Source organism: Trichomycterus rosablanca, chromosome 24, assembly GCF_030014385.1.
Source record: "Trichomycterus rosablanca isolate fTriRos1 chromosome 24, fTriRos1.hap1, whole genome shotgun sequence".
Taxonomy (NCBI): Eukaryota; Metazoa; Chordata; class Actinopteri; order Siluriformes; family Trichomycteridae; genus Trichomycterus; species Trichomycterus rosablanca.
The window spans coordinates 16708050-16734719 of record NC_086011.1 but is presented as its reverse complement, the minus strand read 5'-3'; the positions used below and the strand labels follow the sequence as shown (position 1 = coordinate 16734719).

Here is a 26670-nt window from a genome sequence, read left to right as displayed (position 1 = left end):
ATTTTAGCTTTGATATTTGAGTAGGGGATTTTAATGTCGGTGTTACTATGTTGGGAGAGAAATAAAAGATAACATAGAGGTTTATTTAGTGTTATGCCGTGTTATTTTTAAGTATTTGTTGACTTTGGGCCATTTTAGAGTGTCACTAGCCACCCCGCTCAGCCGTTAGCCACACTGTATAGTTCTAGAACGGTCAGTACTGACTGAGAGGAGCGCGTGAGGAGCTGAGCAGGTTAACGGCAGTTTGTTTCTAACACTCTGTGTGGATACTTTAACCAAGGAAACGTAAACAAATATATAAAACAGTGTAAACAAAGACGGACCGAATGCAGCTATTTCGACGTGATACGATACATTTCGCGTAGAATCAACGAAATTTGGTCGATTTTTTAATTCACACATAGTAATACAGAATATCATCGGCTTAGTGGGCTACACGGACGGGAGGTGAGACGTTGGCGCATGCGCGGTGTTACTTTGAGCCATATTGGAATGAGGTCGTGAACGACTGCGTGAGGCGGAAAAAAAGACAAAAATTGACGTGGAAAAACTCCCAAAAGGTAGGAAACAATTTTAATGGTTATATTTGCGTGTTTTAGCGTGTGTTCGGTCGTGTCCGTGTGTTCATTAGCGCGTCGGTGCGAGGTTTATCTTTTTTCCCGGCTCTATATAAAGATGACTTGTGCTCGAATGACGTTTCGGTAAGTTGACTTGGTTCCGGGCGTTTTCAGCTTCTATCACATTCAAGCTTTATTTACGAGCTACAAAACACCAAAAGAATTTGTGTTTATTCCTGCACACAGGCTTTACTTTATGTTACCCGAATCCTTCTTTAATAATGTGTTTTTTATCTGAGAAAGTTGCTTAATCGGAGCTTGTGTCTGAAACGCTGTTGCCGGTCAGATCTATATTACATTAAATTCACTGTTAATTTCATTAAAAACATTGCATATCAATTACTAGTCATAAATATAAACCTTGTATTTGTACTGTTTGTATTTAAATGCTGTGTTTTCAGCTTAAAGCTTGCATTTCAGCGGTTTTGGTTGCATAACAGCACGACTTGAGCAGTTCCTATATATTATCTGTACTGTTGTTCACCTTCATTCAGAAGTTACACTGCAGCCTCACTAATAACACTAAAATAACACACACACAATACAAATACAACACATTCCTGCACTAAATCTTACACAAACAACAAGAGTTAAAAACTATTTGTCCCATAAACAGTTTAAATTTAGACCTGTGCAGCCAAAAAGCCCCAAAAAGCTGCATTACAATAACAGCTTGCAAAGTGCTCAACAATGGAAATGAATACATCACAGGTAAATTCACTAAATTCCTTTTAGAGCTGATGAAGTGGAATCTATTTACAGTCTTGTGCACAGGGTTGGACACCCCTCATCATTTTAATGTCTTGTTGATTGAAGTTCTAAGTGACAGCACATCATGCACAGGGACAAACTTCTGCACATTCTGTACATATATCATTATAATGTACACAGTTTACATATTAAAAAGCAACAAACCTGTGAGATTTATACTTTTAACAAATGAAAATTGTGCATTAAATGAGAGTTGGCTGACTATTTGCTCCAGTCTGAGCCCGTTCCCACAGTTGACTTTAATTCCTGTTTTTGTGCTGACAGAAGTGGAACCTGATGTTAGTCTTCTGCTCTTGTAGCCCATCCACCTTAAGCTTTCACATATTATGAAAAGTGGTTATTTGACTCACCTGCCAGCTTGAACCAGTTTGGCCATTTTCTTTTAACCTTTCTAATTAAAAAGTTGTTTTTTTTTGCCAGAATTTCTGTAATATACTTTTCTTAGTTGTGCATGAAAATCCCAAGAGATCTGCAGTTCCTGACACACTTAGACCAGCCAGTCTGGCACCAACCACCTTTATTTTGATGTTTGTGAACATCTCGTGTCGGTATTATTATGAATTGCAGTGGTGCCACATAACTGGATACATTAATAAGATCACTGGTTCAAGCCTCACCACTGCCAGGTTGCTGCGGTTGGGCCCTTGAGCAAGGTCCTTGACCCTCAATTGCTCAGATTGTATACGGTAACTGTACTGTGAGTCGCTTTGGATAAAGGCGTCTGCTAAATGCTGAAAATGTAAATGTAAATTAATAAGTAGTTGTACAGGTGTTCCTAATAATTTGGCCAGTTTGGTGTCATTATGACTGCACCAGATTCCTGAAGCCCTCTGCCGAAAGGTTATGAATACTATAAGGTTCTGCACCTAGGTCTTCTCCGGACTCTCCACTTCAGCTCACCCTTATTAAAAACAGCTTTGAATGATGTGTAGGTCAGCGCTTCAAGAATGCCACGGCAAAAACCTTGTTCTGTAGTCATGAATCCATTTTGTCTGAATTTGGGTGGTTGTTTTGGATGATAATTTACCAGTTGCTTGTGCTTAAAAAGAAATGTGGTGTCTAATTGTATATATGAAGACTTGGTGACTGCAGTGTAATTTCATATCAGTGATCTGTGGAAAGTTTCCTCTTTCTGACTATGCTTCTCTCTGTGCATGGGGGAAAATACACTTGTGTCCTCTTTCAGGCAGGATCATTTCATCTCATTTTCTTTCTCACTTTAACTTATTACAAATGCTGCTAAGACTAGATACTTTGTTTTCAGCCTTTTTAGCCATTGTCTGCCTGCCACTTGTGTTGTTGTGTAGTCTTTAACCTTCTCTATGTTAATGAACAAATAAAGAATTTGACCCCTGTGTCACCTTATGTTTACAGTTAACATATACTTGTCGGGAAGATGTCCACTATATGGCCAGTTGTGTGTCATGGCTCACAGTTGACGTTCAGGTCTCTGTGCAGTTCACTCCTCAAATTGTTGCCACAAAATCAGAACAACGCAATTAATTTTATACATCTTTTAGTAACTGATGTGGCCGAAACGCATGAACCCAATAAATGCGGTGTGTCCGCTTTGGGCCATATTGTGTATTTCCGTTTTTCAATAATTGAAACATATAACGATACAGCTAATATAAATAATACAGCTAATTCGATTGTTCATCGGGTGGTGTGGAAGGTTTTATTTTGCTATTTCATTTTATGGCATGGCTTTCTAATTCCCCATATAAATTCTGATTGCCTATATAAATAGGGCTAGTCTGACCACACTCATTAAAAAGTACACAAAACAGTAGATTCCTACCAAGGTTGGAATTTTGTCTTGATTAGCGGAGGTAAAACCACTTAACCAATCAAATGTGTATGAATTATAAGTCACTAATCGAGTAAGCTTTCAAACACCATGGTAAAAGAGACTGCTGTGTAAGCTCTACTGTAGTTTGTTCCTGATAACTCAAACCTCAGTAATAATTGTTGCACCTGGGTTTTATTATTCTGCATACCTAATGAAGCTACACTTCCCATCAGTCCTTCTCTGTCTACAGAGCGTCCCAGAACTTTGTGTTTCCAGGTTCAGCCCTAAGAAAGACTTGAGAGTTTTATTGTGCTGTTCACACATTTAAATAGTTTATTGGTTTATTCTCAATGGCTAACTTGTTTTTTTGTATCTTTGGGGCTGTATTGCTGAGTGAGGAAAATGTTGAGTGCAAAGTAAAGTGTTGTTGATGGTTCACACCTGTTAGAACTACAGTGGCAGGTATAGATAAGAAGTCTATCATGTTAGGTGTTTATGAACACGTGGGCTAATAAGTCTGGATATGAACTGTTTATAGGTTGTCGTAGCTCAGGGGTGTCAAACTCACGGCCCGCGGGCCAGATCCGGCCCGCCGCGTCATTTGATCCGGCCCGCGAGAGCTTAAACGACTTTGTGATGGTTCGAGTCGTTACAGAGACGCGCTTATAATTTAATGCGCTCTTGCGCCTTTAAGAGACAACGTGACATCGTAGTCATGGCAACTAACTTTAACCTTCGCTAAGAAGCCATGTGACTTTTACGGCAAAAGAACGCGGGGTAGCGTTGTCAGTAATGTAAACAATAATAAATAAATACAAATAATTATATTGCAATATAATACCCAAGCATCGTCTGTAAGTCGTGGCGTTTATATTCTCAGTTGTTAGTAAATGTTTAGTGAGTATATCACAGCGCTTTAGTTACAAATTTACCGTAATTAAATACTGTTGTTACCGTTACTATAGCAATTAGTATCTTTACACACAATTTTAACTCGTTATTTTACGTTTGGTTAATGTAACACTTGACTACAGCTGTGTGCTTTTACTGTATTAGGTTCTTTATTGTTTTTATTGTTTGTATTTTTACTTCATTTTGATGCACACAGTGTATCACACAGCTGGGGAGCAAATAAACCGACTGTATTCTGAAGAGAGCTGTCTGTCTGTCTGTCTGTCTGTCTAGCTGAGAAAGGGGGATAAACTATTAGTGAGGGCAGAATGATTGTCTTAAAAATACACTGTAAAATCCTAAATAAACTGCATCTCTCAAAATGCAGGCTGATTTTGTGACCTGCAAAGTGACACATCCCACCAGTAGATGATGTTACACATATTTACACATGATCCTACAATGTACAAGAAGATAAGTAAGAAAATTAAGCATGAGGAGGAAATTTAATGAAAGTGAAAACAAGTTTGTGCTTCAGGAAGAGAAACCGGTGCATCTCTTGTGTTATGAGGCCGTGTCTGTGGTAAAGTAGGACAATATAAATGCAGAATTCAGCCTCCAAGAAAAACAGCAATGTGACTGCAATCACAGCAGGATACGTTACAATCGGCCCTTCGAGGGCCACCATAATGCTGATGTGGCCCTCGGTGAAAATGAGTTTGACACCCCTGTCGTAGCTGTATTAAATTCCAGCCAAATTGGCTCATCTTGTTACAGAAAAAAATATCAAAACAAAAATTGTGAGCACTATCCCATCATGCCTAATTATTGCATTTAACATTATCAAAATAATATAATATATATTATATAACATTAAGATAAAAATCTACATTAAAATGTATAAGCGACTGTACATTTATCACAGTCAGTGTGGCATAAACACGCTTCTGATGCTGTTTTTGTTTAAAAAATTTTTTTATTTCATTAATTTTAGCATTGTTAATAATTGGATAAATGTTTTAATAATTCCAGCTATAAGTCGTCTCAGTGTTTTCTTTTTTTACTTCTCCTCTTTACACAGTGCCGACGTTCTTGTGTATATAGACTTCAAATCAACGTCATTTGCCGTGTTGACCTTTGAAGAGGTAAAAGGGGCTTTTAGCGGTGTACTGACTAATCTTTTAATAGTTTAATATTGATTAATACTCAGCCAGACTATAAATAATTCTAATAAATTGTAGTGACACTATTTATGTTCAGTCTGAGGGCTGAAGTTAATTGTGTAGGTAATGTTCATGTGTTACACATTTGTGTTTTATGCCTACCAATCAACTTCAGAAGAATTATTTTACATTTTCAATGCAAGCAAAATTAACATTATTTCTCAAATTGCCATTTATTTGGCTGAATCTATTAAACCACACAGAATTTAAGAAGTCTGATTGGCCAGTTTTTGGCCCATTTTACTACTTTGTCTCAGGTTTGTGCAGGCTAAATAAATAAAACAGATGTATTTTTGACCTTCAGGGAGCCACAATGTAAGTAGCGCGGTGCTGATTGTTTAAAACAGAGTAAACACTCACTCATTCTCTAGTAAGGTCTTTTTGTCACCATTAGCTTAAATTTAGAAATAGTGATACAAAAAGCGGTTCTGCTAAGCCCACACAGCTAATAAGCTTTCTAGATAAAACTGTTGAAGGAGCGTGTTCCTTTTTTTCAACCATGTAAATAAGAGATGAATTCGTGCTGAAGAACGACACGTTGCACAGCTTACATTCAGAATGTTTTTGCAATTAATTCTTGCAATGATTTTCAAAGGAATCTCTGATGTCAAATATTTGATCCATTCACTCAAACCCCGACAGTAGAGATGTGCCCATTCATGCAGAGCTGAAATCAAATTTACCAAACTGGAAACAGTGTAGATTTACTGATTAACAGCAATTCTTAGAGCCCTTGAAAAGCCTCGGTATGTTTTTTGAATCTCAGTTGCAAATTATTTTTATATGATTTAGATTTTTAGTCTCCTTTTATGTCCACATACTTGTTACTTGTTACTCAACATCCCCTAAACTCAAAATCTTTAAAACTCAACTACCTTTGTTGAGAAATGTGTACCCTTAAACTCAACGTGTTCAGCGCTCGGCTTGAGCGGTGCGGTAAAACGTCATCAAAGTGCGAATATGAGACGAATCTGCATTTGTGTGGAATAACCATCAGATTCACTCTGAAAGCTCCACATGTATCTGTGTTTATCTGGATTTTCTTCACTGTTTCACTTTTAAACTTGTGTTACAGCTCAGGGTTCTGAGAAAGAACAATTATAAGAATCAGCTTTTTATTTCAGTGTTTTTATATTATATTTGTGTAATTTTCAGTGTATAAGTGTCAAAAACAACCCAATTATTTTACATGAGCCTAAAATATATGCAGTCCCACGGGACCATGAAACGCATTAACAGGTTTCCAAAACATCCTTATGGGAAAAAATACCTTGAAACTCAACGCCACTCCCAGAACCAATTGACGTTGCGATTCAAGGTACCGCTATGATCAGTAAGTGTGAGAGCGAGAGTGTGTTAGAGAGAGTGAGCGGCTCCGTTTATCAACCTTTACAGAATAAGATGTTGGACAGTCGCTGGCTGATCAGTTCTTAATTTGGCGATGCTTTTATCAGTTATTATATTACACCTTTTGGGTTTGTGTGTTTGACAGGTTACTTTCTGTACCACTGCTTCTCTGTGCCCATATGTGTACGAGAGAGAGAATGCTGTTTGGGAAAAGTGTGCATTAGTAACAGTTTCTGATGCTAAATTGATTCATTTCGTGTTATTTACTAATGCGAACGCTTTAGCTCTACTACACTGTGATGCACATGTGAATGTAAGTGCTGTGTAATAAACAGCTTTTCTCTGCAGACCAAATCAAGTTCAGAACTGAGTGAGCGAGTGTGTGAAACAAGTGTGAAATGATTTCTGAAAGACTGTGATGCCAGTTAAGAGCACAAAATATAAAGCATAACAATCAGAGAATCATATTAGTCTAACCGAATACTGCACATTTATTTTACATTTCTGCGATCACATCCATGTTGGACTCTACAGTTTCTTTCTCTGCTGGGGGGATTTCTGATGCTCCATGTTTGCTCTGAGTATGAATTTCTTTTGGTTACTGATTGAATATGCTGTGCCACCTCACCACCTTTATCTGTCATATATTGTGAGTGGCAGTGGGCAGTGATAGCTCAGCCGTTAAGGTACTTGACAAGTAATCAGAAGGTTGCTCATTCACCTCCACCACAGAATGAGCAGTTGGACCCCTGGGCAGGGATCTCAACCCCTTAATTGCTCAAATTGTTATCAATGTTAATTGTAAGTTGCTTTGGATAAAAGTTTAGAATACATATGTTTATAAGCCTAGCTATTGGGAGGTGTACTTGTCAGTGCGCTCTCAGTGTTGGTCCCAAGCTTCGATAGAAATAAGAGGGTTGCGTCAGGAAAAGCATTTCATTCCATTAAACTCACAACAATGATTGCTTTAGTGATTGATTTCGATGTTTTTTTAATATTTACATTTATATTCGTATTTTCAGCATTTAGGAGACGCTTTTATCCGAAGCGACTTACAGTACAGTGACAGTGTATATTGTCTAAGCAATTGAGGGTTAAGGGCCTTGCTCAAGGGCCCAACAGTGGCAATCTGGCAGAGGTGGGGCTTGAGCCAGCAATTTTAGGATTACTAGTCCAGTACCTTAACCGCCAGGCCACAACTGTCCCACAATATATTCAAATTATAATATATAAATATATTCATTCTGTATTTAGAAATGTTTACACATACGGATGTATTTATGTAATTTGTACGTATTTCATTTTAAATTCTCTCTTTAATGTCTCCAAAATTCTGCATCCATTGACCAATTTAATCCACTTATCTTTACTGATTCACACCTACTGCTCATGCAGTGTGAGCACGCTCACAAAGAGCTCTTTGATAATGCAGAATATGTGCCAGCCTCGAAAAGGGTTTAAAATTTGGATTATTCATCTGATCACAGCTGTACGGAGCACCAATGCGGAATGTGGAAAGTGGAATGTGCTGAAGATTCAACACAGCAGATTCCTCCACTGTTCCAGTTCTTCATGTGGCTCGCTCAGCCTCTGGCTCTTTTTCCCTTTTATCTGCAATGTTCTCGAAATCTCTGCCACTCACTGGAAATGGCTTTGTGCAGGCCTTTGTAGCTGGCCTTAGCTGGCCTTTTCTTCGCCTCCACTACTGGAGACCGCTGGGACACAATCCTCGTCCCCGCTCGGCCCTAACGACAATGCATCGGTGGCGGTGGTGGATGGGGGGATGTCGCGGCGGGTGGGTCGGGTCAACCAGCGCCTGTCAGAGCGAGCCTGTCGCTCTCTCCTTTTAATAGAGACGTCAAGCGTCACAAAGACAGTTTGACAGCTCTGGCTGAATGGAGCTCTGGAGTTAATGCTACTTTGTTTTAGCTGTTTTCTCTCATCGTTTAAGCTCTTTCTTCTTTCGAGCGAAACTTAAATGGATTAGATCAAGTTTGGGAACAAGTGCTGAGCTCTTTTTTCTTTAGCATGTGTTTAAAAAAAGAACTTTGGTTGCTTGCTTGTTGTTGGATATTTGAAGCACATTTTGGCCAGAAACTACAATTCAGAACATGCTGGGAGCTTATTAACCAACTTCTTGGTTGTTTTATTATCATTATTATTAGTAGAAGTAGTAGAAGTACAGTTTGTTATTATATTATAATTAATGTCTTATTCATTGTAGTAAATTATGTTGCTTTTAAAATTGATCCTTTTTAAAAGTAAGAAAGTAAAATAAACAAAAACATAATAACAATCATTATTTAATTGGTCTTACCAGTAAGATAATAAATGGTACAGAAAAACAGTGGTGTTGTGTCCAGTATAACCTACCTCCTATATATCCTACATAATTAATTAAGATTTAAAATTTGGTTAAAGTTTGTAACATTTAACCTTTAAAATGTGTTCTTTATCTGTTTCTGGCATTTCTTCTTTTTAAGTTTATTTGTTTTTTGTATAAATTGTACTCGCCGAAATTTCAGTGCATCATTAAATAGTTTCAGCTGACTTTAAAATCTTGGAATTGTCATGGAAAGTGACATTATTTATATAACATGCAGTTCCAAATCATGCAGAGGTCTTACATTTCCAGTTGTGTGGGAAATAAAATAAGTGTATTTAGTGTATGTTAAATAATACGCTGATTAAACATTTAAACCAATTTTCAGGAGTCTAAAGTAAGCGTCTCCTTCTGTAACGACTTTTTATTGCAGACGTTTTCTCCACACAGCATGAACTTTGACTCGGACACACTTGCACTTACATGCTCACATTATTTACATCCTAAAATCACAGCACTGACCGGCTGAAGTAATCTTATGACTGGTCCTAAATAATCGTTTTCTACTCAGCACAGAAGTTAAAGCTCTAAATATTGGCTGATATTAAAACGTTCTTTACTTTTGTTCAGGTTTTTTAATGATACTGGTGTTTGATATCTTTGTTCCATAAATGAAATTGCTTTTTATAAAACGTGTCGTTTTCACCCCGGTACCTTTTGTGTTTTATCTCAAAGTAAAACTCATTACATTTTACAAATATCCTACAAGAGGCAATTACAGAATCTAACAAGCAGTAAGTGTGTTTATCCACGTTAAGGAAGGAAAATAAAGAACCCAGAAGCACAAAACTGTCCTCTACAATCACAGATAGGCCGATCATTGTTATTCTTTAGGGTTATTAGCACATCAATAGGGTCGAGCTTCAAATAAGTGCAGCATTCACGCCTGTCATCCCTGATGTGGCAGTTGTGGGAAAATAGCGGCTCTGTAGCTATTGAGCTAAAGCGGTGCTTCTAATTCCTGTGTCTGTGTGTCGCTACCTCTGTGCGTCTGTCTGTATGTGTGTGTGTGTGTGTGTGTGTGTGTGTGTGTGTGTTGCAATAGGCTTTGTTGAAGGTAGTTAGATGTTTTAAAGTTGTTTACTTTAAGAACAGGCTATATCTAAACTTCATTTCAATTTCTAAATATTTCTAATATGGAAATGATGATTGCTGTGCAGGAATGCACCCTCATTTACTCACTTACACCTAGGGACAATATCTGCCAATCTACCTTCTGCATTTTTTAAAGGTATGAGACCTGTTGACATTTGGTAAACTTATCATACATAATCTAGAATATAGTTTAATCTTATTATACAGAATATAGAATATAATATAAACTCAATGTACAGTATAGTTGGGACATTTTAATCGCATTAAAAACAATAATAACAAATAATAACGACGTGTTAATTCTCTTAAACCTTTATTTGTTTTCACTGACCAATTTGATTGTGTTTTTTAAAGATCCAGATGCCTGCACACACTTAAATTTGATCCATAAATTGGATCCACCAAAGGCTCAGTTTTTGCCAGCATTGATGGGATGTGGCTCACCACATTGTGAGAGTCAGTGAGAGTTTCAGTCAGTTTAAAAAGAACATTTCTCAATGCAGTATTGCAAATAATTTAGACTTTTACCATTTACTGTTCATAGTATAGAAAAAAAACCTTCAGTATATCCACAAAAATATCAGTCTGTGTAGCGCAAGGCCACAAACTACTGTCGAATCCATCAGACGTGCTAAATATAGCCGCACAGGATCAAACGTCCTTCAGAAAACCATTGTCACTTAACGCTGTTTATTTCTGCTCTAGATTTGCAGTCTGAAACTCTGTTTCACAAAAAGAAAGCCAAACAATTCTATGCAAACAATTCAACTCAAATGTACTGTAAGGCAGAAGAAACTTGCTGTGTTTAGATGAGTCCACGTTTCAGCTTGTTTGAAACGTGAAGCTTTCTGTTCTAAGACAAAAAGGCCGTGCAAAGTGTTATCAGGCGAAGGTGCAAACGCCAACATCTGTCATGGCATGGTGGTGTTTTAGTGCCCACAGCATGGCTTAGTATCCTCAGTTCCCAGCAACAAAGAAGTGTAATGAATAAAAAAAGTGATGTAACGCAGTGGTAAACGTGCCTCAGTTTCAACTTTATTCAGCGTGTTGCAAGCATTACATCCTAAATGTTTGTTTTTACATAATACACAATACACATGTAGCACAATGTGGGACAGTGGTAGCTCAGTGTGTAAGATACTGGACGAGTGTTCACAAGGTTGTAGGTTCAAGCTGAGCAAGACCCTTAACCCTCAGTTGCTTAGATTGTATATGGTCATAATTGGATAAAAGCGTCTGCTTCTTTTTTTAATTGATTTCAACATAATGTCCCAACTTGTATGTAAGTTGTAAGTTTGTCATGTTCTCTCAACATTCACATATGAATGTTGCTATTCACATAGCTTCTCTATTCAGGATGTACTTGTGTTTATTGTTACAGGCCTGACAATAGACCAAGATGAATGAACAGATATTCTACAGACCTGTAACAATACCAATACGCTCTCAGAGGAGCCGGCATGAACAATACAATCATAAAAAATGATGGGAATGATGTAAAAATGAACTAATTATAGTAAGTTATTGTGGGATTGTGAGAATTAATTACGTTCATTTTATTCACCGATTTTAAGTGCAGTTATTCAGCGAGAGAAAAGTAAGCGCAGATCAATCAAGCCTTAAGATGAGATCTTTATTTTTCTTTTCAGCTGAGCGCATTGTGCTGTAACCTGGTTTAAAGTAACAGTGTGTGTTTTAAAGACCGCACTGCTGTAGATTTTGCTTCCCCACACACACACACACTCTGAACTACTGCTTGTCAGATGTGGCTTTTTACAAAGCCTACTTATCTTTGCATTTCTCTCTTGGTTTTATATGATGTCTGCCTCTTCCTTTCCTGCATACTTTTACTCAGCAAACATTTTCACACCCTACGTTGTGTTAAAGCGATTTGTTCTTATGATCTTAATCATTTCTTACTTATGTTGTTTTTTTTTCACAGAGGCTGTAAGGTCGGGTTCCAGAATGAGCCAAGATGCACAGGAGTCTGGTAAGAAAACAGGCTCATGTTTCTGTATTCTGTATATAAATATATATATATATTTTAATGACTTAAACTTAAATAATTAATGAATTAAAGAAAGTACAAAACTCCAAAGTTTATTTGACTCCTTCAGCCACTCCTATTCGCTATATAACTGGTATAGAAAGTGTTCAACCATCTAGTCGGTCATATGAAAAAGCTCAAGGACTTTTTGTTGGTCTGTGATATTTTGGCACTATTCTAACAAGTCAATTTGTTAAGTCTTTGCCTAGAACTGCTCAGAAATTGTACCTGATATTAGTGTAAATTGGAAGTGTCAGGTATCAACAGCTTAGCTGTGAACACAGACCACACCAGAACAGGAGTGCTCATATAGATTGGCCAAACTGTAGCCCAGGATGACCATACTCAGTTCTAAGTTCTGACTGAAGAGGTGTACATTGAACCTCCGGACTCTGGAGCAGTCGCAAAGGGATTTTCTCAGGTCAAGAGTCGTGCTTCAATATCTGTCAGTTTGATGGACGAATCTGCCCGGAGGCTTGGTTTGCACCCCTTACTTTTAATAGGATATTTCAATGCTACTGTATACTGATAAATTGTAAATAATTCTTTGCTTCTGGCCTGGAGAATATTGTTTTCTGATGTCTCTGTGCACAAAGAATGCTTCATATAAAAATGCTTTGCTGAATTTGGCTTAGAGCCTGGTAAATAAACCCTATCCAACAGGTTTAACCCCATTTAACATGTCTGGGATGTATTGAAATGTTCACTGCAAGCCAGACCTTTTTGGCAAATGCAAATAAATCAGTTAGTGGCCACAAACGTTCAGTCGTATATTGTCTACTAGTGTTTGTTAGAGCTGTAACACTGTTACATAGTGTGTGTGGTTAATGATACACAGTACGTGCAGCATGTGAGCTTTTATGGATGGTGCTGTTGCAGATGCGGACTCTGGTCAGGACATGTCAGAGTTTAACTGGGACGATTATCTGGAGGAGACGGGGGCCGTGCCCCATCATGCCTTTAAACACGTAAGTGAACAGCTCAGCGGGTGTTGCATCTTTTCTGCTTTATATTCTCATGCAAAAAAACTGCTTGATTAAAAACTCATGCAAATTATCCGGCAGTAAATGACATTTGCATCGCATCCAAATACATCACCCAAATATATGAAGTAGCATACGACACTGCATTGGATAATTTTGAAGGATATACTTTAAAAAATGAGATTTTATAGTGAGATAAAGACTGACCAATAATTTCATTCATTTAATCTTCACATGTGACACGAAACAACAAAATAAAATCAAATAGTGGATTTTTATAGTGTACTAGCATAAGTATGTCTTAGATAGAGTTGGTATTGAGGTGGGTACTTAATATTTGCAGATATTTGCAATTGGTAGGGAAATGTTATCGGTGCATCCCTAATAAAAATGTAGTGACATTTACTAGGCTACATTATATAGGGTTAACAGTTCAAATGTCTTTTACATTGTTTTAATAAACACTGATAAGCTAAAGCATTAGGACCACCCACCCAAAATAATGCTGTCAAAACAGCTCTAACGCATCGAGACATGCTAGACATGGACTCCACAAGACATTGGAAGGAGTCCCATGGTAACACCAGCGGGTCCTCAAATGTCTGTATGTTGCAGAGTGGATCTTTCTACAGTTCACCCTGGTGTAAATCCAGCATGCCCGGCCGTCCTCATGATCTTGGAGAAAACAGTATTCGTCTGATCACTCGACCTTGTTCTATTGCTCCGTTGACCGGTTCCAAGGCCTGCATGCCTATTGTACAAAACAAATGAACTTAGAACAAATCCTAAATATAAGTAACATGCGAAAAACCATAATTATTTTTTCAGTTTGCAGTTTAGACATGGCCAATATACTAAATTCCTGCTGAAATACAAACCTATGATTCCAACTGCTATATACACATTCCAACTGTGTGTTCCAGGAATTAAAATTGTGAGTGCAGTGAATCATGGCACACTGGACAGGCTGTCCAGTTGGATTTGCTCCTATAAATTTACAGAGCCAATTATTTAAATGGCATTACTTATTTGCCATTAATACACTTATCTCCTTCCATGTTGCTGGTTGCAGGTTCCTTAAATTGTAGGGTAGGGGTCTAACCTCCCATATTTATTATGTGACAGCTCGAGATTCAACAAAAATTAAATATTTATTATGAAATATTTTGTTGTTTTGCACCAAAAAACTTTGTTTTGTTTCCGGCACCACCTCATAGACCAAACACTTGCACCTCACATATATAACCCTAATGTAAGTTTTGTGTTTTCTCTCAGATGGATCAAGGACTGCAGACGGGTCTGACCCCTGGCATGAAGCTGGAGGTTCCTGTGCGGGGTGACCCCAACAACGCCTACTGGGTTTCAACCATCATTACCACCTGCGGCCAGCTTCTGCTGTTGCGTTACGACGGCTACGGCGACGACCGCCGTGCCGACTTCTGGTGTGACATCATGGCCGCTAACCTGCACCCCATCGGCTGGAGCAAGCAGCAGGGTCGACCCATGAGGCCCCCTGAGGGTAAGAGCGTAAGGGTTTGTAGATGATTAATTAAAAGACTAGCCCTAGAACATGAGACTGTTTACCACAGCAGCAAGGCATTACCACAAGAACATGCCATTAATTAATTACGTTACACGTTGATTGGTCCAAATTGCCGAAGTTGTGGGATGGATTGGTGCACTGTGCAGGGTATTCCTGCCTTGGGCCCAATGTTTATATAGCAATAAGCTATATATTAAAAAGTATTCATCCCCCAAATCCATTTCACTACACAATAAATATTTGAGTGACTGATACTCATATCCCCAGCAAAGACTGACAAAGACACACATTATCTAGAATAAAAAATTCTAATCATTTAAGTCTTTATATAAGCTATAGCATTTTTATTTTAGATAATGTGTGTCTTTGTCAGTCTATTCTGGAGAAAAGAGTATCAGTAACTCAAATATTCATTGTGTAGTTAAATAGAGTTGGGGTATGAATACTTTTTTAAAGCGTTGTGCTTAAGCTGGCAGCGTTGAGCTACATTTTGTGCCAAAAAAACTTCACACTTGATTTGTGGGCAGTGTTAAGGAAGTGGGGGAGGGGCGGGACTGGTTTGTGGCTAGATTGTGCTCTATTTTAGATTATAGATTCTTCTGAACGAGCTCTACCACTTTCCTCACAATTCTAGAATATTATCTGTTTTTTATGGTTATTTTAATTGAGCATAATTACAGTAATAATGACATGTTTGACAGTTGTAATCCAGGGCAGATGGGATGCCTTGATTTGTCATATATTCATACACACGTGTGCAGTACAATAATGTTTCTTCTGCATATCCAGCTTGTTTGGAAGCTGGGGTCAGAGCGCAGGCTTCGTACCCACAACCTCCTGATTAAAAGCCCAGGGCTCTATGCACTAGACTGCCTCTCCCAAAGTTGTTTACTCATTTTTGCCCAGTGTTACAGTTTTTGTTTTCATTTTCAGATGCTTGTGTGGTTATTTAAGTACTAACTACAATAAGCTTTCTATACTAAAATAGCTTAAAATAGCCTTTTTAATATTTATATTCACATTTTCCCCACAATAAACATGATTAGGATCGTGTTGCCTCGTGCCACAATATAAAGGTTGTACTATACTAACAAATGTTGGCTGTAGGGTATAACAGGGTATAACATAGTGCCAAACTGCCTTGTAAAAATGTTGCCAGCATTTGTTTATTTGTGTGTGTGTGTGTGTGTGTGTGTGTGTGTGTGTGTGTGTGTGTGTGTGTGTGTGTGTTTTGACATCATCACTTGTTATTCAGAACGCAGAAATTGAAAACATTCAGCTGTTTACCATTTTACTCTCCTGCTTGTCTTGAAATTTCATATCAAATGTTTTTTCAAGTGTGCACCGGCCTTGAATTTAACATTTTTATGAACTGTGTTGATGTCTTAAGGTGTGAGAGAAAAACATGAGGACTGGGAGTCCCTGCTGGAGAGATCTCTATCTGAATCCTGCAGTGCTCCTGCCAGTCTGCTGGAAGGGGTACGTTATGTAAACCGTACAGATGCGCCAACTTTGTCGCCATATGAATTTTAAAAGCTATTTGCCTCACCTGATAATAAATATGAACCGTGTGTATGTATATATGTGTGCTTTATCGCAGGCCCAGCGTGGATGTAACCCGGTAGACCTGCTCAGTCCAGGGCTCAGTGTGGAGCTGATGGATACTGAGGACGCCGGAGTGGCGTGGGGTGCCGTAATCGAGGACAATGTTGGGGGCCGCTTACGTCTCCGTTACACTGGCACAGAGGGGCTTCCTGACACACATTCTGTTATTTGGATATTTTACCTGAACCACCGACTCCACCTGCCCGGCTGGGCCAAAGAGCACAGCTGTGTCGTCAGACCCCCATCAGGTAAGATTCACAAGATCATCATAAAATCCAATAGTCCATGATTAGTTTAGCTAATCAGTGCATTGGGGGATGTGATACCAAGCTTTCCAAAGCATAGATTAGGAATCTTTAGTATGTAATGATTAAACATTCATGTATATTTGTTTAGGTAAAAAGGGCAAATGTAATCTGTTACAGAATGACTTCTGTTTGTTTTGTGTGTGTAGCTTTACTTTCGTTACGCACAGAGGAGGAATGGGCAGAAGTGAAGCAGATCATCTCCAACCACCCCGAGGACTCGAGTATTAATGATGAGTTTTATAAGGTGAACCATTTCAGGAAGTTTGCTTTAAAGACATCCTTAAAATTTGGTTAACAAATGGCCCCAACTTAAATTCACATTCCATTATCTAAATTGCTTTTTGCTTTCTCTAAATTCTTCTGGTTGTTTCCACTTATCCCAGCTATCCCATACTGGTTGCGAGTATGCTGGCAGATGTTGATTCTGCTTATGTGTTTATTCTAAATCCTGACATATTTTTGACATTGTCTTGAAACATTGCACTTACTTTCACTGTCCAGACTAAACCTGACCTAGTAAGCTGGTCCTTTTTTTGGGATTGTGGGTTAAATGGTAGTTTTAATGTGTTTAAATTGGTATTGATCACACAAGTCAGGTTGTGCAACTAATTTTAACGTAAGCCACTTCACAGTGGGAGCAAATTGTTCATTCCTGCGTCAGCCAACAAACACGTCAGAAAAAATTGTACAGCGGTGTTTGTTATACTGTTTTTTATTGCTATTGTGTGGTCAGGATCGTCCATCCGTCATGCCACACAACTTTACTGAGGGGATGAAGCTGGAGGCCGTGGATCCATCTGCACCTTTTACCATTAGTCCTGCCACTGTAACCAAGGTAAATCTCACCTGTACTGGTAACACACCGACGTCTCCACTGATGCTTCATTGTTTCTAATGGAAAACGTTATCGGTCAGTGCCCGACACTTTTATCCAAAGCCGTTTACATTTGAGCCGAGCACTTGAGATATAAGCATCTTGTTCAGTGGCCCAATTGTGGCAGCTCTGTGGAGCTGTGCAGCTTTCTCATTAAAAACCTTAAGCCTGTGATATACTTCTTCAGAACTGTGTTCTTTTCAGTACTGTTAAATGTACAACACAAAGTACTGATTTGGCGTATTATTTAGTGCAGCGTTATGTTTGGGATTGCAGTACATGTTTCTCCTGCACTGATTAATACTAATAATAATGTTCTAATTATTATAATTAGTCGAGCAGCAGAATTAAAGGGATCATTACAATATATCGGGCACTTCTGACTTTTCCTAGCTGCCTCGCCTCTTCTTATTCAAAGCAGCTTTTAAACCGCCCAGAGGCGTTTTGATGAACAGTAGCCTAAAGCAGCCTTTAACATTACTAACTGAACCGTTTCCAATTACCTCAAGCTCAAACTGTTTTCATTTGGTTATTGCTATTAAGTACTCATTCTGGAAACATGTCTGATTAGTCGACTAGTAAGAACAACTAGCCAAAGGAAGGTTGTTGTTTGTTTTTTCTCTATATTGTTTTACATCATATATATGCTGGATATCAGATGACCATCATGCACACTGGAGGTCAGCTGACCCTAAGTAAGCACATATTTTGCCAAAGGGACCCTATATCAGTAACAAGTGCTTTTGCATAGATGGAATTTTAGAAGAAAACTGAAATCAAGAACTAAATCTCATGACTGTAGCGAGTATGATCTCCTCATTAATATACAGTATGTTCGCCCTGCAGGTTTTTAATAATCAGTTCTTCCTGGTGAGGACGGACGATTTGAGAGAGGAAGTGGTGAAAGATGGAAGAAGTCGAGTGTTTGTGTGTCATAGGGACAGTCCAGGAATCTTCCCCGCCCAGTGGAGTCTGAAAAACGGTGTTAAACTAAACCCACCACCAGGTACATGCTTTTAATGACTGTATATTTTTGTTATTTTATATTTATCAATTGCTTTATCCTGGTCAGGATTGCAGCAGGTCCGGTTCCACCAGTAAACACCGAGTGCATAGCAGAAAAAGCCCCGGACTTGCTTACTTTCCTAACCAAACATTTATGTTACTGAAGTGAACATGCTGCTCTGTTTGGCATGGTAATTACATTATAATGAAAGTCTTGGTTGATAAACCTGGTGTTTTTCAGTGCATGAAAATGCCAGATCAAGTATTCAAACTTTTATATAAATATGAAACATTGCATGAAATTATACTGGTAAGGAGATTTAATCTTTACATGCTTTACCACTGAAGATTTACAAGACTGAAACACACAAAATACATTATATCATGTTCTCTCCTCTATAACAAAGACGCTCAAACAGAAATATTAATGATTTAACAATAATATATAAGCATTAAAAACAAATGAATATCACAGATGTCAGTATTTACTGACAGTGTATATAATGTATGATGTAAATTTAGAAAATGATTTTCATGACAATGGCAGTGAAACAAATAACAGCTCTGTAATCACATCTCCTGTGTTTGTGTGTGTGTGTGTGTGTGTGTGTGTGTGAATGTGAGTAGGATACGAAGGGCAGGATTTTGACTGGGCTGATTATCTGAAACAGTGTGAAGCAGAACCGGCGCCTCAGCACTGCTTCCCCTCTGTGAGACATTGTTTATTTATCTAATATAAATTCATATAGATATCGAGTGACTCATAACAGTAATTATCAGACAGTTATTCTTAGCTACATGTAATGAATGAATCACTATGCTGCTGCGAGTAACGGCGATTTTTACTGCTTGTGACACGACTTTGTTTAGGATCCATCTGATCAGTGCTTTAAGGAATCTATGATGTTGGAGGCCGTGAACCCACTCAGTCCTGAAAATATTCACGTGGCGACAGTCACCAAGGTCAAAGAGCAACATATCTGGATTCGACTGGAAGGTATGATGTTGACTTTTGAAGTATTTTTATTCAAAAGCTCACAGGTTTTTTCCTTTCAGACTGAATGTTTAATAAGTTTAATAAGTTAGATGGTCCAAAGATTGGTTCTTCTGAAAACAGTGACTTGGGGTTTGCTTAGAGTGAAAACAACTTTAAACAGCATCATGTGTAAAAGTGATGCACTTTCAGAACGAGGCAAAACATTAAAGCACCACATTAATGGTCAAACTTTTTTTGTTTTCAGGCTTCATACTGCGGTAACAAGTAAATTTCCCTAAGGGGATCAATAAAGTCTATGTCTTTATCATATCTTATCTTATCTTATCTTACAAAGGCATTAAATAGAATATTGTGGACTGCAGATCAAATTGGCTGCTTTATAGTAGAAATACTAAAATGCAATAGTAGTAGGTATATTAAAGGTGGACTGGTTAATGACTACTAAGACAAGACTAAATCCTGAAGCTGCTTTAGTACTATATTGAAATACTGAGGCATGCTGGTTCATTTATTTCTCTGTGTTCTTGTCAGCTACTTCTGTAAAGGTGGTCTATATAATACATTATGCAAATACTGATATGTAATGTACTGTTGCTTGCAGGGTTCCACAAAAAAATGTAGGAAACTGCACCTTTAAACTTAGACTGTATGGTATGATGTTAGGGACTCTGTGTGCAAATTGAGGTGCATCTGATACGATTTTGATTGGTGTTAGTGAGCCTATTTCTTTTTGAAATATAATTTGACACATTTACAAATAAAACAACACATGGCATTTTCCTAGTCAGAAAAAAAGCAGCTAATTATAAACCTTCACTAGGGGGTGTACAAAAAAAATTTGCATTCAACTGTGCATCCCAGCACATACTAAGCTGTTTCTTTAACTCTGTAATTTCATGTATAGGAGTGAAGCAGCCTGTTCCAGAAATCATTAGTCATATAGACTCCATGGATATCTTCCCTGTCAGCTGGTGTGAAACCAATGGCTACCCACTCCAGTACCCCCTTAAACCTAAAGGTCAGTATCAACATACACAGTGGATGGAGAAAGTATTCAGACCCCTTGACTTATGGGATACATACACATATACACACATGTCTGGGGTGGGGAGGGGGCAGGCACATGCCCTGATGAGCCGAAACAAGACCACCTACCAGATATGCTGTCTATAACGTACACTGTGAGATTGATTGTCCTACAGTGCATGTTAACGAAATCCGAAAACCAACACCTTTAGCTGTGCCATCGTGTGAGCTGTGTATAGTTTCATTGTTTAGCTTCCCGTCCCAGAAGATTTGCAAGCTTTTAGTATGCAAGTTATTTTATTAATTCCGTCTGTGTCTCTGTTGTTATTGCAGTCGAAAAGCAGAAGAAAATAGCAGTGGTTCAACCAGAACGACAGTGAGTAACAGGATGACTAACAGAATGTGACAAATATAAAACACTGCGTTATTGTCTTAATTGTTAACGAATCCATTTTTGCCTTACGCCCCTAGCCGAGTGCCTTCTAAAGACTCGTCCCCAGACGCCCTCAGACAGGCTCCGAGCAGCCAGACAGAGACCAGTGAGTGTCAGCCAAATGTACCCACTTACATGCTGTCTCACATACACTGTTTATTTCCGAGCGCACTAACGAGCAGAATCTGTGAACATGCACAATTATTGTGCACCCTGAAGTTGAGCATCCATTTCCTCTCTTTGTGATGGCGTGATCGTCTGAATAAACCTTTATCTGTTTCCACCGGTACAGTGTGTACTGGAGCTTGCAGCCTTAACCCACTGACCTACATTTGCACCAGTTTAAAGGGAAACAGACATGTTTGGCTACCATTTAATTTTTCCAGCGTAAAAAAGTACTATATTTATCCTTAAAACCTTTAAAAAAAGACATAAAAGTTCTTGAGAGTTTGATCTTAGCTGTCAGTAAAAAATCCCTATTTGAGATTATATTTTTTTAAATGTTTGTGTTGCACCTACAGGTCAGACCAATGGAAAATACATCTGCCCCAAGATTTATTTCAACCACCGGTGCTTTTCCGGGCCGTACCTTAACAAGGGTCGCATCGCTGAGCTCCCTCAGTGTGTGGGTCCGGGGAACTGCGTCCTTGTCCTAAAGGAGGTGAGCACACACTATGTGGATTTGTTCATGTTTTGTCACTGGAAAACTTCATGTTCTGAACCTAAGCTTTATGTTTTTACATCTTTTGTGCTTGTCAGGTCCTGACGCTGCTGATTAACTCGGCCTACAAGCCCAGCCGTGTGCTCCGCGAGCTCCAGCTGGACCAGGAGGGACGCTGGCAAGGTCATGGAGAGACACTTAAGGCCAAGTAAGTCTGCTGACAGTGGACTTTTGGAAGGAAAATAATAGAAAACAACTCTCACCCAAGCACATTCTCATTATTTATGTGAGACCTCAACACAAGGGCACATGTTGGATATGAAAAACAAGACCTGGATAATGTGGAAGATTCAACCTGATCAGTTTGTTGTTAGTATTGTTAAAAGGAATTTAGTGTTTGGCCCAGAGTGCAGATAACGCTAATGTTGATGTTATTTCAACAGGCATGTATTTATGGTATCATGTCCATGTAAACACTGTAATCATTGTTGTTATGCTCCACATAGCTTATTTACCCCAGATTATAATTAAGTTTGATTTCAGCCTGTCTGTTTTTCTTATGTAGATACAAAGGGAAGAGCTACAGAGCAACAGTGGAGATCGTTCGTACTGCGGATCGTGTGGCCGAGTTCTGTAGAAAGACCTGTATTAAACTGGAGTGCTGTCCCAACTTGTTCGGCCCACACATGGTTCTCGATCGGTGCTCTGAGAACTGTTCTGTCCTCACCAAAACAAAATACAGTGAGTATTGTGTACCGTCTTATTGTCGCTTTTTTTTAATGTGTACTAAAATGTACATTGTTTTTGTGCTGGTATGTATCTGCTGACCTTGTGTGGGTTTTTCCTAAAGCCTATTACTATGGAAAAAAGAAAAGCAGGCGTGTGGGTCGCCCCCCGGGGGGCCACTCCAACCTGGAGGGGGGTGTGAAAAGACGAGGCAGGAGAAAGAAGAGGAGAAAGCAGCTCTTTGTTCATAAGAAGAGACGCTCCTCTGCATCTGTGGATAACACACCTGCTGGATCTCCTCAGGTAACTATACATCCTTATGGTGAAATCATTAATGATTCATTCATTTAATCTCAAACAAAATAATCATTTAACCCATCTTTAAGGGGGGCCAATAGAAGTTCACAGATGATTGATAAATTCCTCCTACATTAATTACAATAATTCCTTAATGGGTTCTTTTTTTCCAGGGAAGTGGTGAGGAGGAAGACCTGGATGAAGATGACTCTCTGAGCGACGACAGTGGATCTGAGCAGGACGAGTTGATGGACGATTCGGAATACTCCGAAAAGAAATCACAACCTCCGACTCCTTCGCCCTCTCCCCCTGAAACCCCCCGGCCCACCCGACGGCGCCGTAAAGCTCGCTCTCCTTCATACTCCGACGATGAGAACAGACCTCCATCACCCAAGGTACTAACAAAGGCTGGGCGTTTATACAATGCCACGTTTTAGCAAATATTTATTTGAATCCTAATATCAAACATTCATAATATTTATTATATAGTACATACGAAACAAATCACAATATTTGTTAACAAATAACTGTACAAACTACAGAAACAACCAAAAAGCATTAATTTTAAGATCCACCCTCGAAATTAGTGTTTTTTAATGACGATTATTTAGACAACACAAATAAATAACACTTTGTAGTGAGCCCACAGCTGAGATTTGAACCCAGATACAAACATTTGCAGGATTTAGCAGCTTCTTTTATCCGAAGCAACTTAGTTATGACTAAATACAGTTTAAGTAATTGAGGGCTAAGTGGTTTGACTTGAACCAGCAACCTTCAGATTACTAGTCCAGTACTTTAACCCCTGAACTACCACTACCACACAGACATGATTGGCTATGTCAGAGGGTGGGATGACCGAAGCCCTACGATGAATTTGTGCCCTGTTCAGGGTATTTCTGAAAGTGGACCCACCGGCACCCAGCCCTTCTGAACCTGCACCATGAATTACAGAAGGACCTGAAATTTTTCTGCCCTCATGGGCCCCAAATACACCAAGGAAAGACAACAAGTACACATACCAGAACCTAAAAAAACTCTTACACAAGACAACACAAGAACAGTTTTAACCTACCCTGTAGCCATAAAATGGCCCAAAATACAAAGGCAAGATAAAATAAACAGACAGAAACATAATACCTATTTTGCCATTAAATGAAGCATGTGTGTTAAATATGGCGTTAAAACCCAAATAAATAAATAAATCTTCCCTTGTGGTACCAGGCTCACTGGGCCTATAGATTTTCCATTGAAACTGGGTCTGTGAACGTTACCAGAGTAGTAACTGGGCAAACTAAGTTTTGATTGTATTTTGTATTGTGCAGAGTCCCTTTGCTGAAGCTCCTCAGAAGCTGTGTTTGGACAGCAGTCCGTTGGAGTGGAGCGTTACAGACGTGGTGCGTTTCATCAGGACCACCGACTGTGCTCCACTCGCACGCATCTTCATGGACCAGGTAAAACGTCTCACAAATGCACATTACTTCTTTTTGAACACTTGTACTAGATACTACAGAACTCCGTCAGATGTCCTGTGGTATCTGGTTCCAGATGGCTTTGGAACCCTTCCAGACTTTTCATGAACATTCTGTAGAATTACTGTGGCGACTGCTCGACTGTAATAAGTTTAGGAAGTGGGATTCATTCACAAGTCTCTAAATATGTGTACACGATTGCTTTTCACCCACACTGCTGTCTTCTTGCCTGTGGTATCCATCCCATGATTAAGCTGTTCTTCTCGTTCTTCCTTTCCTTCAGGAGATTGATGGCCAGGCTCTGCTGCTGCTGAACTTGCCCACAGTGCAGGAGTGCATGGACCTTAAACTCGGCCCCGCTATTAAACTGTGCCATCATATTGAAAGGGTCAAACTGGCATTTTACCAGCAGTTTGCCAGCTAAGTGCAGCAGGAGGGCAGAGAGGAGAATGATGATGATGTTTGCTGGAAGGATTTAATTTCTCGTTGTGTTTGTTCCTTTCTAGGTTTCTGCAGTGCTTTTCTTTGGAGTTTTGTTTGTGTGATAGAAATAAGCTACTGAAAGGGTGGGTGGCGGGTTGTGTACTGAAAAATCAGCTGTGTTTGACAAAGAGCTCTGTAATCAGACTGAACGTTGTCCTGCACTATAGAGGAACGTCAGAGTCAATATAGGAGTTAATCGTGGTCAGCAGAAACTAGCCCGTCTGTTTTCCATAAGACTCAAATAAGCTGTGCGTTAAAAAAAAACCTTTACTAATCGTAGAGCGTTGACAATGCAAGGATCTTAAGCACAAAGACCAATTGCCCGTGTACTCTAAGTGGTATGCAAACGTGTACATATAACTCTGCTGTATATAAGTGTAAATATCAGAAATTCCCTTTAGAGGGACCTAACGTCCCAGTTCCTGTTTGGTTTTCTACGACATTTAAGGCTGCATGTAAACAGGAACATTATAATTCAGGCATGTTTTTGCCTGTTTGGTTTTGCAGTGGGATTTTGTATAGAAGCTAATAGCACTGTTTTGTTTAAGCAGAGAGGTGTTGCTGGATAAGAATAATGTAATATAGTGGATAACAATGTTAATGTGTTTCTCGTTGTGGTTAGGATTTAAGCACACAAATATTTCAGGTAATTGTATGAAACATTTTCAGATTTCAGGGTCTGTTTAATTCTAGTCTCACCGGACCAGATTTTATCTCCACCCAATTAAAAGATATAAAGAATCTTGTAAGGGGTTTTGGATTAGATGTGGGTGGGAACAAAATCATAACAAGGTGGAACAAAATCCAGTGGATTTCAGAAGCAAAACCCTGCTCAAACGGAGCTCAGGAAATTGGCAGCAGTTAATATGGGCTGCGTTCCAAAGAACCTCTTAGTTTACTAAATTGTATGTATGATTAGCGCAAACCAATAGTATAATTACACACTATGTAGCACAGAGTATTCTGTTTGGGATTCAGTGTAAACTGTCTGCTTTACATAGTGGATTTTAAATGTATATGGCTAAAAATCACCATAAGACACCAATCTGAGAGCTAAGTGGTGAGAATAAGCATATTTAAAAATAAACTGTGAGAACTAAATCAAACAGTAAGTCTATTTCTAAAACCCTCATTTTAAAAATGTCATTTTTTTTAAGCTGAAGATGCTGTTTTTCTTACTGTCGTTGATGAAACTCCTCTGGCAGACTTCCCCCGACGGAGAACTTGTTAGAGATCTCAGCTGGTCTTGTGAGACTAGTTCAATTCTAAAAGACTGAAGTATGCAAGCTTCTGATTGGTTTACTTATACAAAGCTGTGGCTTCAAATATGGTTCGCTCCTATGGACTGTACGTAGTTCTATCAGTACTAATGCAAAGCTCATCTTCATTCATTTACCCTCCATTTACAACGTACTTCTTACTGGCACCGTTTGTGCTGAGACTTGTTTTTCAGGCCTGTTATATACATGTCATCTTCCATTTTGTTCAATTCCAGTTTGATCAAAACATTAAGTCAAATGTTAATTTTATCTTTAAATGTATATGTTTGTGAAATGTTATTTAAATGAAAATAAACTAAACTGGATCAAATGCCTCTTAAACTGCCTGTGTATTACATTCATTTTTTGCTTTATATATTTCATATTTTACCACCACTTTATTCTGGTCAGTGTCATGGTGGGTCTGGACAGCACACCAATCCATCAATGGGCCTTTTTTTCTAATTGTATCCATCTATTTTGTTGCTGAATGTCAACTACTATCAGCATTCTTGTCTTTTGCAATATATTGGTTTTCTCATAATGTGTCCAAGTGGTTGTGTTGGATATCTGGGCTTCAATTAAGAGGTTAGCTTGCTGTCCAAGGTCTGTTCAAGTCCATAAATACATTTTTACATTTACATTTTTAATATTTAGCAGACGTCTTTATCTAGAGCGACTTACATTACAGTATACAGTCTGAGCAAAAAGAGCCTTGCTCAAGGGCCCAACAGCAGCAACCTGGCTACAGCTGGCCACAGAGAAATAACCACAGAGAAGACCATAGTATTGACAGTTCTGATATTAGTTTTGAGAGACAAAGAGTTACATT

At 38.8% G+C, this 26670-nt stretch overlaps 1 protein-coding gene across 3 annotated transcripts; it reads left to right on the top strand.

Moving 5' to 3' along the window:
• The first annotated feature begins 274 nt into the window (after positions 1-274).
• On the top strand, positions 275-26180 carry sfmbt1 (Scm like with four mbt domains 1). 3 transcript variants are annotated; one of them, XM_062986323.1, is made up of 21 exons: positions 275-560; positions 12062-12109; positions 13046-13134; positions 14425-14668; positions 16083-16171; positions 16293-16545; positions 16752-16849; positions 17339-17440; positions 18326-18485; positions 19112-19194; positions 19355-19481; positions 20386-20499; positions 20841-20883; positions 20979-21046; positions 21462-21601; positions 21700-21809; positions 22167-22342; positions 22452-22630; positions 22798-23019; positions 23950-24078; positions 24380-26180. In XM_062986323.1, exons 2-21 carry the CDS (start codon positions 12085-12087, stop codon positions 24518-24520), a joined length of 2592 nt encoding a protein of 863 aa, XP_062842393.1. In that variant the 5' UTR covers positions 275-560; positions 12062-12084; the 3' UTR covers positions 24521-26180. The 3 variants fall into 3 exon arrangements, with proteins under 3 accessions (XP_062842393.1, XP_062842395.1, XP_062842394.1); XM_062986324.1 differs by lacking the exon at positions 275-560 and adding an exon at positions 5158-5216; XM_062986325.1 differs by lacking the exons at positions 23950-24078; positions 24380-26180 and having other exon boundaries at positions 22803-22828.
• The last annotated feature ends 490 nt before the right edge of the window (positions 26181-26670 follow it).